Source organism: Nothobranchius furzeri, chromosome 7, assembly GCF_043380555.1.
Source record: "Nothobranchius furzeri strain GRZ-AD chromosome 7, NfurGRZ-RIMD1, whole genome shotgun sequence".
Classification (NCBI taxonomy): domain Eukaryota; kingdom Metazoa; phylum Chordata; class Actinopteri; order Cyprinodontiformes; family Nothobranchiidae; genus Nothobranchius; species Nothobranchius furzeri.
The window spans coordinates 69,314,030-69,326,329 of NC_091747.1; the positions used below are offsets into that span (position 1 = coordinate 69,314,030).

Consider the following 12,300-nt stretch of genomic DNA (forward strand, 5'->3'; position numbering starts at 1 on the left):
TTGACACACCGTGGATCTGACCTGCTAACTCCAGCTGTTTCTGCTTCTGGCAGGATCCTGGTGTAGGTACCCAGGGAGTCCAGATGCTGCAGGATGAAGTGTAGAGCCATGCTGATGGTGTAACGTGATGGAAGTGGTTACGTTTACTGAACGATCAATAAGATGTGATATTCCATCTAATTATAAATGATCAATCTTATTGGTCTTTGAATGTTTGATTTAATACGACCTTAGGAACACACACTTCTTATTAATTCAGACAGATTCAAGAATGTAGTTTATAAAAATTAGTTTAATTGTATATTTCTAAACTAATGATTACATGACTGTTAGGAATTTTATCAATAACTAGGGATGCACTGATGGAGCGGCATTTGATCCCAATCGGCCGATAGCGCCCCTATCGGTTTTGATCGGAGTTTTCAAAATGGATCAAAGCAGACCGATCAGCCCATTTTAGATTAGGTTACATTTCCTTTATTCCCAGATTATGTAGTTTGTAGCACTCATTATAATGTTGTAGAAAATCTCTGGCCAATCCACGTGATCGGTATCGGTGATCAGCATTCTTTGATATCGGTATCGGTGATCAGCAAAAAACCTGATCGGTGCATCCCTATCAATAACCCAATACCTGCAGCTGGAGAGAGAGGAGAGACAATCAGCAGACAAGTCACCAAACTGCAATCAGGCAGAAACTCAAGGCAACTGCCCCTGTGTGTGTGTGTGTGTGTGTGTGTGCGTGTGCGTGTGCGTGTGCGTGTGCGTGTGCGTGTGTGTGTGTGCGTGTGTGTGCGTGTGCGTGTGCGTGTGTGTGTGTGTGTGTGTGTGTGGGAATGCTTTCTTTCAGGCATAGAATAATATATTCAGTTAATAATAAACATAACATTTCCATAACATAATCCCTCCTGTTTATCCGAATAGGATAACCAAACAAAAAGAAAACAACAACACAAAGAACAAATAAAGTTAAATAATAAAGTAAAGAACAAATAAAATAATAAAACACGATAAGGCAAACACAACTGACAATAACATCAAACCGCAGTTTACAGATACAAGTGAGATAATGGAAATCAGTTAAATCAACACCATCATAAACTAAAGCCGGGCGTACACTGTGTGACTTTTTCATTTTTTTGAGCCGATTTTCCAGTCGTGCGAGAATCCACGAGATCGGGGCGAGTTTTGCGTCAAGCGGTCGTGTAGTGTACAGGGGGTTACGAGAGGCGATTAACACCACGTGACCAGCTGCCGATCAGAAGTCGGGAGGTCACACGGACTTCTGGCGTGTTTGATATTTCGCTCGTCCCTCGTGAGGGTATCGCACTGTTGAAGCGGCGCTGCGAGCAGCTGCGACACAAAAAGTATCAGAACTGCTCACGGCGCATGCGCAATCCTGCATCAACGCCGCTCGCTCGCTATTTCCCTAATAACACACGCTGTTTGTTTTTGTTTCTACACGTTTTTTTTACTCACAAAGATTGTCAAGAAAGCGTGTTTGTCGTGTTCGTGTCAAATTAAACTGATCACAAAACACAGATTTACTTTCTTTATTTCGTTTTCCTCATCAACCCCCATAAATCCCTGTGTGTCCTCCTGCAGCACTCCCGAAGGACAACAGGCAAGACAAAAAAGTCTGACGTGTTGAGTAAAAACTGCTATTTTTAGCATATTTTTAGGGCCGACGTGTTGCTACCAGACGTACAGTGTGAGCACACGACTCGTGAGATCTGCTCTGCGAGGAAGTCGTACAGTTTGAGCTGAAGCTGAACGCTGCGAGTGAAAAAGTCGCACAGTGTACGCCCGGCTTAAAGAAGAGCTATTTCACACGTCTTGAAATGAATTTACTGTGATGCATCAATTCTACAATGTATAGCAGTTCCTGTAAAGAGATTGGGAAGGATTAGCAAAACCATATAATATACAGAAAACATCAGTAGAGTTTATTGAAACATCAGATGAATTTAAAGCTACAGGTCGCACACGACTGTTTCTGTGAATGAGGAACAGGTAGTATCACTATATGCAGCTCTAACTATGGCAGAAGCTGAGGCAAACCTGGGGTCTCATTTATCAAACATTGTGTAGAATCCTTACTAAAACCGTACTTTAGCTCAGCAAAAAAATGTACTTATGCGAAGTAGATTTGTGACCTCTCAAACATGGAGTACGCACAGCTGCACACAATCTCCACTTCATAAATTGGAGACTAATGAGAAAGGTTCTCAGCTGCATTTTAAGCCGGGCGTACACTGTGCGACTTTTTCACTCGCAGCGTTCAGCTTCAGCTCAAACTGTACGACTTCCTCGCAGAGCAGATCTCACGAGTCATGTGCTCACACTGTACGACCCAGTTCTCGGATGCGACCTGACTGCTCACACTGTACGTCTGGTAGCAACACGTCGGACCCAAAAAATATGCTAAAAATAGCAGTTTTTACTCAACACGTCAGACTTTTTTGTCTTGTTTTGCCTGTTGTCCTTCGGGAGTGCTGCAGGAGGACACACAGGGATTTATGGGGGTTGGATGAGGAAAACGAAATAAAGAAAGTAAATCTGTGTTTAGTGATCAGTTTAATTTGACATGAACATGACAAACACGCTTTCTTGACGATCTTTGTGAGTAAAAAACGTGTAGAAACAAAAACGATCAGCGTGTGTTATTAGGGAAATAGCGAGCGAGCGGTGTTGATGCAGGATTGCGCATGCGCCGTGAGCAGTTCCGATACTTTTTGGGTCGCAGCTGCTCGCAGCGCCGCTTCAACAGTGCGATACCCTCACGAGGGACGAGCGAAATATTAAACACGCCAGAAGTCCGTGAGACCTCACGACTGCTGATCGGCAGCTGGTCACGTGGTGTTAATCGCCTCTCGTAACCCCCGTACACTACACGACCGCTCGGCGCAAAATTTGCCCCGATGTCGTGGATTCTCGCACGAGTGGAAAATCGGCTCAAAAAAGTGAAAAAGTCGCACAGTGTACGCCCGGCTTTAGTCACATCCCGCCCTCACCACGCCCACTTACTGCCGTAAATAGTCAATGCAAAGTGCATTGGGGATCTCATGCATATACATAAGCCGGCTGTTGCAGCACTCCACCAATGACATGGCGACCGTAGATCAAGGCAGATCAAGGAAGCGCTATTTCACAAGCAGAAATTGAGGTACCTGTGGGTGAGGTGGAGAAATGAAAGGAAGTGCTTTTGCAAAACAAATAAGAGAAAAGCCACGGAGTGGCACAGCGTTGCTGAAGCCGTCAATACTGTGAGTTCTTCAGAGAGATCTGTGGCATATATAAAAAAAATGGTCCAATCGGGATTCAATCCCCAGACTCCCGGGTAAAAGTCACATGTGCTAACCAGTCAGCCAAACGGAAATCTCTCTTAGCCAAGTAGCCAGGGCACATGATCAATCGGGTCACAGCGACAGGACACTCACTGTCACAGACGCATGACATTTTGTCTCAATCTGTCCCCCTGCTGATATTCTGCATTCTGTATTATGCGCTTCAGGCTGTGTGTGTATGTGCGCGCGAACGTGTGTGTGAGTGTGCGCGGATGTGTGTGTATGCGTGCATGTGGGGGGTCTTGTTCTGTGTGAAAACGAAGCAGTACAAGTGATAATGCTGCAAGATTTCATAATTTTATCTTCTCAGCAGCAGCACTGCAGGTGCTCTCCATGTCCAACATGTGCGTAAGCCAGGTCCTTAGTCAACTTAAAGCTGCGCACATTTTTCTACTAAGTTTTCTTTCATAGATCCCAAAGTTTGCGTGGAAAGTTGCTTACGCAGTTTTCCGACCCCGTTTTGTGCGTAAGCAAGCTTGATGAATGAGGCCCCAGGTGTTTTCCAACAAAGGGCTTGTCCGTGGACTGAGAATCCCGGTTGAAGAATAGGCTGGAACGGTTCGAGTTCTCATCCGTTGATCAGGATGGTTTCAGTCTTAAGTTGATGAGTTTCTTGAAGTCCAAGTCTTGAATGCAAGAATGGAGTTTGGGACGTGAAAGCGCACAGTTCAACTTCTCAATAGGGAGACGTCTAGGTCCATCCATGGCGTGTTGAGGTGGTTGTCCACCTGTCAGGGAGCTGATCCTGTCCCCAAAAAGTCCTTCTGATCCGTTGACCATGAAACCAGGTTGGGGATTGGGTGCAGGTGATTGAAGTAGTTCTCCTTTTCCAGCGTCTCTTCTTCGCTGTGTCCTGTCGTAGTTGCGTCCAGGGGGTCTTCAGCCGAGGTGGGTACAGGTTACGTTGTCATGTAATAATAATAATGTTAATGATAATTAGGGCTGCAGCTATCGAATATTTTTGTAATCGAGTACTCTAATAAATTACTCTTTTGCGTTTTTAAGCCATTGTATCAAATAGCATGTTATAAAATATGAAAGACCTCTTGAAATGAGAAAGCAGTTGCCAGTTATTCAAGTTTTATTCAAAATTAATTTTCAAAACTTCGGCACTTCAACTTTACCTCACAGTAAACAAATGCGAGCGGCTGCGGCCCAAACAGCACCAGAACCGCTCACGGCGCATGCGCAAACATGGCTCGCCAGCTATTTCCCTATTAACACACGTTAGTTTTAATTTCTACACTTTTTTTTGTCTCACTAACAAGGATTGTCGAAAGCGTGTTTGCCGTGGTTATGTCAAATTATACTGATCACACAACATTTATTTACTTTCTTTCATTTTCCTCCCCCACTCATAAATACCTGTGTCCTCCTGCAGCAATCCTGAGGGACAACGGACATCAATAACAACACAGTAAAAAGTCCGACGTGTTGCTACCAGACATACGGTGTGAGCTGAAACTGAGTGCTACAAACAAAAAAGTCGCACAGTGTCTGCAGAATATATAAAAATACAGGCTAAATGCATTATCTTGTAGAAGCTCCGAGTCCGCTTGCAGAAGTGACATTTACATGTGGATGTTTCCTGGTCAGGTTGCAGCATGGAGGATGTGGTGTTGTGGTAGGCTACATCCGTTTTACAGTATTTACACTGGACTACGTTTTCCGCCTAACGACGTGAAAAATGGTCTCACACCTTTGACATTTTCTGTCTTTTTCGCACTCCACCGGGGTCCACATTGTCCGCCATGGCTTAAGAGAAAGTTAAGTTGCGTTCACTACTCGCGTGTGCATTCAGTGCAGTGTGTATGTGCGTCACTTATTTCGGTCCGGGTGAAACATGACCCCGGGCGATTGCAAAGCCATGAATTAATTAAACATGAATTAAACGAAGCTTCGAGGCAGAGAATTTGACTCGAGGATTTTTTGTACTCGAATTATTCGAGGTACTCGAGGAATCTTTTCAGCCCTAATGTGGACTAATGATAATAAATCATAAATAAATTTTGGGGTTGATGTATTTACGCATATCCTTAGCCAGCAGTTTCAGGTAGGATTTAATGACGCCCGCTCTGGCCCCAGGTAAACATTTGACTATGGTTGCTGGAGTCTCTAATGCCACATTTCTGACTATGGAGCTGCCAATTACCAGAGTTGGGTTGTCAATGGGTGCGTCGCTGAGTGGCCCCAGCAGGGTCTAAAAAAATTTGGTCACAATCTATTTTTATCTGTCAATGTTTACTGCAGTTACGTTAATCACTTCAGACAAAAAGTTGGGTTGGGCATCATTTGAATTTGAACGATTCCCCTGTTTCAATTCCCGTTCCTAACAATTCCTGATTCTTTCAAGGTCAAAAACATTACATTTTTCAAATGAGCCAACTAACCACAGGTCCTACTTGGACTTTAATTCTACAGTATGAACAATAACATCACCTTTATGTAGACTAAAACATTTTCAAAAGAGAAAATTAAGAAAGACCATTTGTGTGTGTTTATTTCTGACCTTAACTCACAGCCTTCTACTCACAACCAATGTGAAGAAGCCTCTAGGATGAGAAGTAGAACGTCTTCAAGATAACTAGAAATTTCCAGCAGTTTTTTATAGTAAAGCTCAGGATGATCATGTCCAGGATGACAGTGAATCTTCACCTAATGCAGGAAATGTGAGCAGAACTGGAAGAAATCTAGGTCACAGCCCTCATTTGAAGACATGAGGTCTGCATGGTGTTCCTATCAAATGGCTGTATAAAAAGCAAAATCCACTTTTTTTATCTGATATTATTAGCTCTAATGAGCATAACCTAAGAGTACTATTTTCTACCGTGGATGAGATTTTAAATCCTTCGTGTGCAGGTGGACTTAAAGCCTCTTCGACTACTGCTGAGAGGTTTCTGACATAATTTATAGGCAAAGCTGAAACTATTCAAGCTCAAATTCCCCAGCAATTTAGTTTTATTGATGAAGATATCTGTTTTGATTCAACTACTTAGAATTCTTTTGACTCTGTATCTCCAGATATGTTGGATGAAATTGTTGGAAGGATGAAACCATCCAGCTCTGCACTCGACATCATTCCATCCTCTATTGTTAAGAACGTTTGGCCAGCTATTTCAAATAAGGTTCATAATGTAGTCAACTCTAGTCTGCAGTGTGGGGAAGTTCCAAAGAGTCTGAAAAGATCTGTAATCAAACCCCTTCTTAAGAAACCCGGTCTTGATGTCTCGATATCATCGACCTATTTCTACGCTGCTATTTCTTTCTAAGGTTCTCGAGAAAGTCGTTTTAAAGCGATGGGTTGTAATTTTCTCCAGATTAATGAGTCTAAAACTGAGTTGATTATGTTTGCACCAAGTGGTGCTCCTGTAGTTACTCAGTCTCATATGGTGCAAAGGATGTTGTGTCTAATTTGGGTGTTAAGACTGATTCTTAGCTGAAATTTGATGTTCAAGTCAATAATGTGGTTCAAGTACGCTTTTTTCACCTAAAGAATCTTTATATGTCCTTTTTGATGAGGAATCGTTTTGAGAAGCTTATTAATGCATTTAATGCATTTTGTTTAGACTACTGCAATAGTCTTTACTTGGGTGTTGATCATGGATGTATTGCTAGGCTGCAGCTAGTTCAAAATGCTGCGGCCTGTCTTTTGACTGGCACTTGTGGACATGATCATATCACACCAGTTGTTGCTTCTCTGCATTGGATCCCAGTTCAGTTCTGTGTTCAATTTAAGATTTTGGTTCTGGCCTACAAATGTTTAAATGACCTTGCTCTTAGCTCTTTATCAGGAATTCTAGTGCCAAATGTCCCATCTTGTGGATTAAAGTCAGCTGACCTAGTGAGCAGAACTAACTGTCATCACAAGATGCTGATCTAGCAGCATGATGCTCATTATTATTTTATGGGTTACAGACGAGTGTTGATGCTCTGTGTTTTTATTTCTGCAGCGAGCCTTACAATCTCACCTCAGTCCACCCACAGTTTCTTCTTATAACACGTATTACATTTGCTGTTTTGACGCATTTTAATGAGCTTCCTCCGCGCCGTGATTTTGTTGTAGGATACAAACTTTACAGCACTCTCACGGAGTAAAGGTTCGGCAGATATGTTTATTTACATTTTTGCCGCTGCGCGCTTTCAGTGTTAGGGAAAGGAAGGGAGGGGCCGACTCGATGCTGCTGTCAGGGTATCTCTAGGCTCCACAGTAGCAGCGACGGACGGCTGGTTTGACCGGCTCTGAGAGGCGTTAATTAGAATTTGCAGATAGCGTTTTTTTTCCTTCTACCAATCACATAGTGATGTCTGGACTTAAAAGCAACTCATTAGATTCATAGTTATTTGTAAAAGCAATGCATTACTATAAATAGTAATGTGTTTACCAACATTGGTTATTTATATTACTGATTGCAAAAACACCCCTAGGTATTTTGTCTTCTCTTTTTACTAAATATTTTTATTTGATATATTTCTGCTTGGTTTACTGCAGATTCAAGGAATAGAGGGGAGATGGATGAGAAACCTCTGCTCTTACATTTCCACAACCATCAAATGAAAGACGGAGGTGTCCCAACCAGCAGCTTGGCTGGGCTGATGACAGCAAAAGTTGGTGGAGGAGCAGAAACTAGCAAGAACCTAGATCTGGACCCTAATGAAAATACATCAGATTCTTCAGAGATTGAAGTTGGTGGAGAAGATGAAGATGATTTGAATCTAGACTCTGAGCGTTCATACTCTGGACCTGAAACTGGAAACAGAGACCATGGCTGTAATGAGAACAAGTCTTCGGAGTCAGATATTAAGACAGTCAACAAATCATTTAGCTGCCCTGTGTGTGGTATACAGTTCCTCCACAAGTGGTCTCTTCAGAAACATGTGAGAGTGACAAGTCAATCAGCAGTAAAGTCTTCAGAGTGTTCGGTTACTACAAAATGTGTGAAAGAGAAGCAACATGGAGGCTCATGCAGAAAAGTCCAGAAACAACCGAAATCATTTAGTTGTGATGCCTGTGGGAAAAGATTTAGCCAAAAGCCCAGTTTAACCCATCATATGAAAGGCCACACCGGGCAGAAGCCTATTGCGTGTGACCTCTGTGGACAAAGATTTGGCCATAAAAAAAGTTTAAACACACACATAAGAGTCCACACAGGAGATAAGCCTTTTGCCTGTGAGCTCTGTGGATACAGATGTACCCAAAAGGCAAATTTAAACAATCACATGAAAGTCCACACAGGAGAGAAGCCTTTTGCTTGTGAGCTCTGTGGTCAAAGATTTAGCCACAAAAATAGTTTAAACGTCCACATGAGAGTCCACACAGGAGAGAAACCTTTTGCCTGTGAGCTCTGTGGTCAAAGATTTAACCGTAAAGATCATTTAAACGGCCACATGAAAGTCCACACAGGAGAGAAACCTTTTGCCTGTGAGCTCTGTGGAAAAAGATTTAGCCATAAAAATAATTTAAACAAACACATGAGAGTCCACACAGGAGACAAACCTTTTGCCTGTGAGCTCTGTGGATACAGATGTACCCAAAAGGCAAATTTAAACGATCACATGAAAGTCCACACAGGAGAGAAACCTTTTGCCTGTGAGCTCTGTGGACAAAGATTTAGCCATAAAAATAATTTAAACGATCACATGAAAGTCCACACAGGAGAGAAGCCTTTTGCTTGTGAGCTTTGTGGTCAAAGATTTAGCCATAAAAATAGTTTAAATGTCCATATGAAAGTCCACACAGGGGAGAAACCTTTTGCCTGTGAGCTCTGTGGTCAAAGATTTAGGCGTAAAGATCATTTAAACGACCACATGAAAGTCCACACAGGAGAGAAACCTTTTGCCTGTGAGCTCTGTGGACAAAGATGCAGCCATAAAAATAATTTAAACAAACACATGAGAGTCCACACAGGAGAGAAACCTTTTGCCTGTGAGCTCTGTGGACAAAGATTTAGCCGAAAACATAGTTTAAACGACCACATGAGAGTCCATACAAGAGAGAAACCTTTTGCCTGTGAGCTCTGTGGATACAGATGTACCCAAAAGGCAAATTTAAATGATCACATGAAAGTCCACACAGGAGAGAAGCCTTTTGCCTGTGAGCTCTGTGGTCAAAGATTTAGCCATAAAAATAATTTAAACAAACACATGAGAGTCCACACAGGAGAGAAACCTTTTGCCTGTGAGCTCTGTGGTCAAAGATTTAGCCGTAAAGATCATTTAAACGACCACATGAAAATCCACACAGGAGAGAAGCCTTTTGCCTGTGAGCTCTATAGATAAAGATTTAGCCCAAAAATAGTTTAAACACACACTTGAAAGTCCACACAGAAGAGAAACCTTTTGCCTGTAAGCTCTGTGGACAAAGATTTAGCCGAAAGACACATTTAAAGAGACATACGAGCATCCACACAAGACTCGAGGGATTTATTTAACTGTACTTCCAAAATTACTATTTAGTTTTTTTACAACCTTAATATTAGTCTTGTACCTCTGCTCTACTGTCGTTGATCAAGTCCGTACTCGGCCCTTGAGCCACCTCTTCTTTTGATTTTCTTTTTCAAATCTCCTTTGTTTTTTAAACTCAGATCTTAACCAAACATTTGAGATGTTCATTCATGAATTCTGAATACAAAAAAACATTACTTAAAGATCAAGAAAAAACTGTTATACCCTCCTGTATTTAAGAAACAGACAAGACAACGAGCCCATGATGGTTGTAGTACATAACCCACTGTCGGCAACAAGATGGTGCCTGTGCTTGCCTTAGCCGCAGTCACTGGCCACTTTTTCAAACTTTTCTCCACTAACCTCCTCTTTTCCACCTTGCTCCTGTCTGCGATCCTCTTCAGTAGTGTCCCTGCTACCATCTCCTATGATCGCCAGAATCTTTTGTCCTTCCGTTCGTTCACGATCGCCCAAGATGCACCGGGGACGTACCTCCCTGTTTGTTTATCTGAGTGGCGCACTGGCCTGGAGCCAAACGAGGGTCCCGACCTGCGCGCCTCCAGCGTGTTTGTCCGGTCTCGGGAAAACGTCAGAGGAAAAGAGGTAAACGAGCAGGAATCCAGGTGAGAATAAGACTTCTCTTAAAGCGTGGTTTATCTAGTAAACATCGGCGTGATCTTCTAGCTTCTCTTCCTTTGTTTGGTGACTTGAGCGCCACTTCCGCATTCCCGCCATGCCGCGTTGCGGCGCGGTTCATCCGTCCAAGTTTTTTAAGGTCGGTTTATCCTCATTCCTCTGGTTTCTCCTGCGGTTCCCTCCATAAGTGGTTTTTATAAACACCGTGGATCTAACCCTGCTAATTTACGTCCACTAACTCCAGCTGTTTCTGTAGTTTCTGATTCCTCCATCTCACTCAGCATGGCTCTATTAAATACCCGCTCTGTTAACAATAAGTCCTTCCTGCTCAATGATCTAATTCTCTCTAAAAACCTGGATTTTCTGTTTCTGACTGAAGTTTAGCAGCAAGCATCTGATTATTCTGCTCTGATTGAACTCTGCCCGAGTGGTTATTCTTTTCTTAGCCAGCCCCGGGGTTCTGGTCGTGGTGGAGGCCTAGCTGTTGTTTTCAGAGACCATCTTCCATATAGCTCTCCAACCTCTGGTCACTTTGCTATCTTTGAACTGCAGCTGATTAAAGTTGGGCGTAAGGACCCGTTCTACTGTGCTGTGGTCTATCGTCCACCTGGTCCAATCAGTTCTTTCCTTCAGGAGTTTAGTGACTTTCTATCCTCCACTGTGAAGCTGTCCAGACTGGTGATTGTTGGTGACTTTAACATCCACGTTGATGATCCCTCTGATCACTTTGCCATGAATTTCTCCAGCCTTATGGACACCATCGGCTTTACCCAGCATGTTTCTGGCCCCACACACACCAGGGGGCACACTCTGGACCTTGTTTTTACCCGAGTCTAAATGCTGACAGTGTTTGTCATGAGGACATTTATATTTCAGATCACCATTGCATCTTCTTTAACTTGTCAGTTTCTGCGCCCCCACCACCTGCTCGCCATCTGGTTAGTTCTCGTTTTCTTAATGAGAGCACAGCTAGCAATTTTTCTGCTGCTTTTGATCCACCCTGTTCTTCTGATAACGACCCAGATTCCTTAACTTCTCAGTTTAACGAGCACTGCCTCTCCATTCTGGACAACATCTGTCCTGTCAGAACCAGATCAGTTCCTGCAGTGAACCCTACTCCCTGGTTTAATGACAGCCTTCGCAGCCTGAAGTGCCAATGCAGAAAAGTTGAGCGTTTGTGGAAGAAAGCCCATCTCCACGTCCATCTGCTGCACCTAAAGGATCTTCTGACATCCTTTAATTCTGCAGTCAGAGACGCCAGGGTTTCCTATTTCTCCAACCTGGTGTCCCAGAGCAAAGGGAACCCCAAGGTGCTGTTTAACATCATCAGCAGCATCGTCTCTGCTGCCTCTCCTACAGCCTCCATCCACTCTGTTACAGACTGTGAGAACTTTCTGTCTTTCTTTGTGGACAAAGTCAATAAGGTTAGATCTAGCATCTCTCCTTCAGCCTTATCGCTGCCTCTCCCGACTCCAACCAGGCCCATCATCCTAGATAGCTTTGCTCCTGTTTCTTTGCCTGAGTTAACCAAACTAGTTAACTCTATGAAGACCTCTGCATGCCCCCTCCACATCTTACCCTCATCCTTGTTTAAAAGTGCTTTTCAGTCCATCGGTCCCAGCATGCTCTCTATAATTAATGCTTCTCTGGTCTCTGGTCAGGTCCCTGCTTACTTTAAGAACGCTGTAATCCACCCGCTTCTTAAAAAACCGAGTCTCGACCTCTCTCTCCATAGCAGCTTCAGACCCATCTCTAAACTTCCGTTCATCTCCAAGATCTTGGAAAAGGTTGTGGCTAAACAACTCACAGCTGCTCTTGATGAACATAACATCTACGATAGCTTCCAGTCAGGTTTTCGTAGAGCTCATTCTACTGA

At 43.2% G+C, this 12,300-nt stretch overlaps 1 protein-coding gene across 1 annotated transcript in view; it reads left to right on the forward strand.

Annotated features, from left to right (window-relative positions):
• Nucleotides 1–11,147, forward strand: part of LOC107372828 (zinc finger protein 135-like) — a 17,571-nt gene extending 6,424 nt beyond the window's left edge. The window contains exon 4 of the mRNA XM_070553650.1: nt 7,837–11,147. Within this exon, the coding sequence (XP_070409751.1) occupies nt 7,837–9,623 (1,787 nt within the window). The 3' untranslated portion in view covers nt 9,624–11,147. The remainder of the gene's footprint in view (nt 1–7,836) is intronic.
• Nucleotides 11,148–12,300: the final 1,153 nt, after the last annotated feature.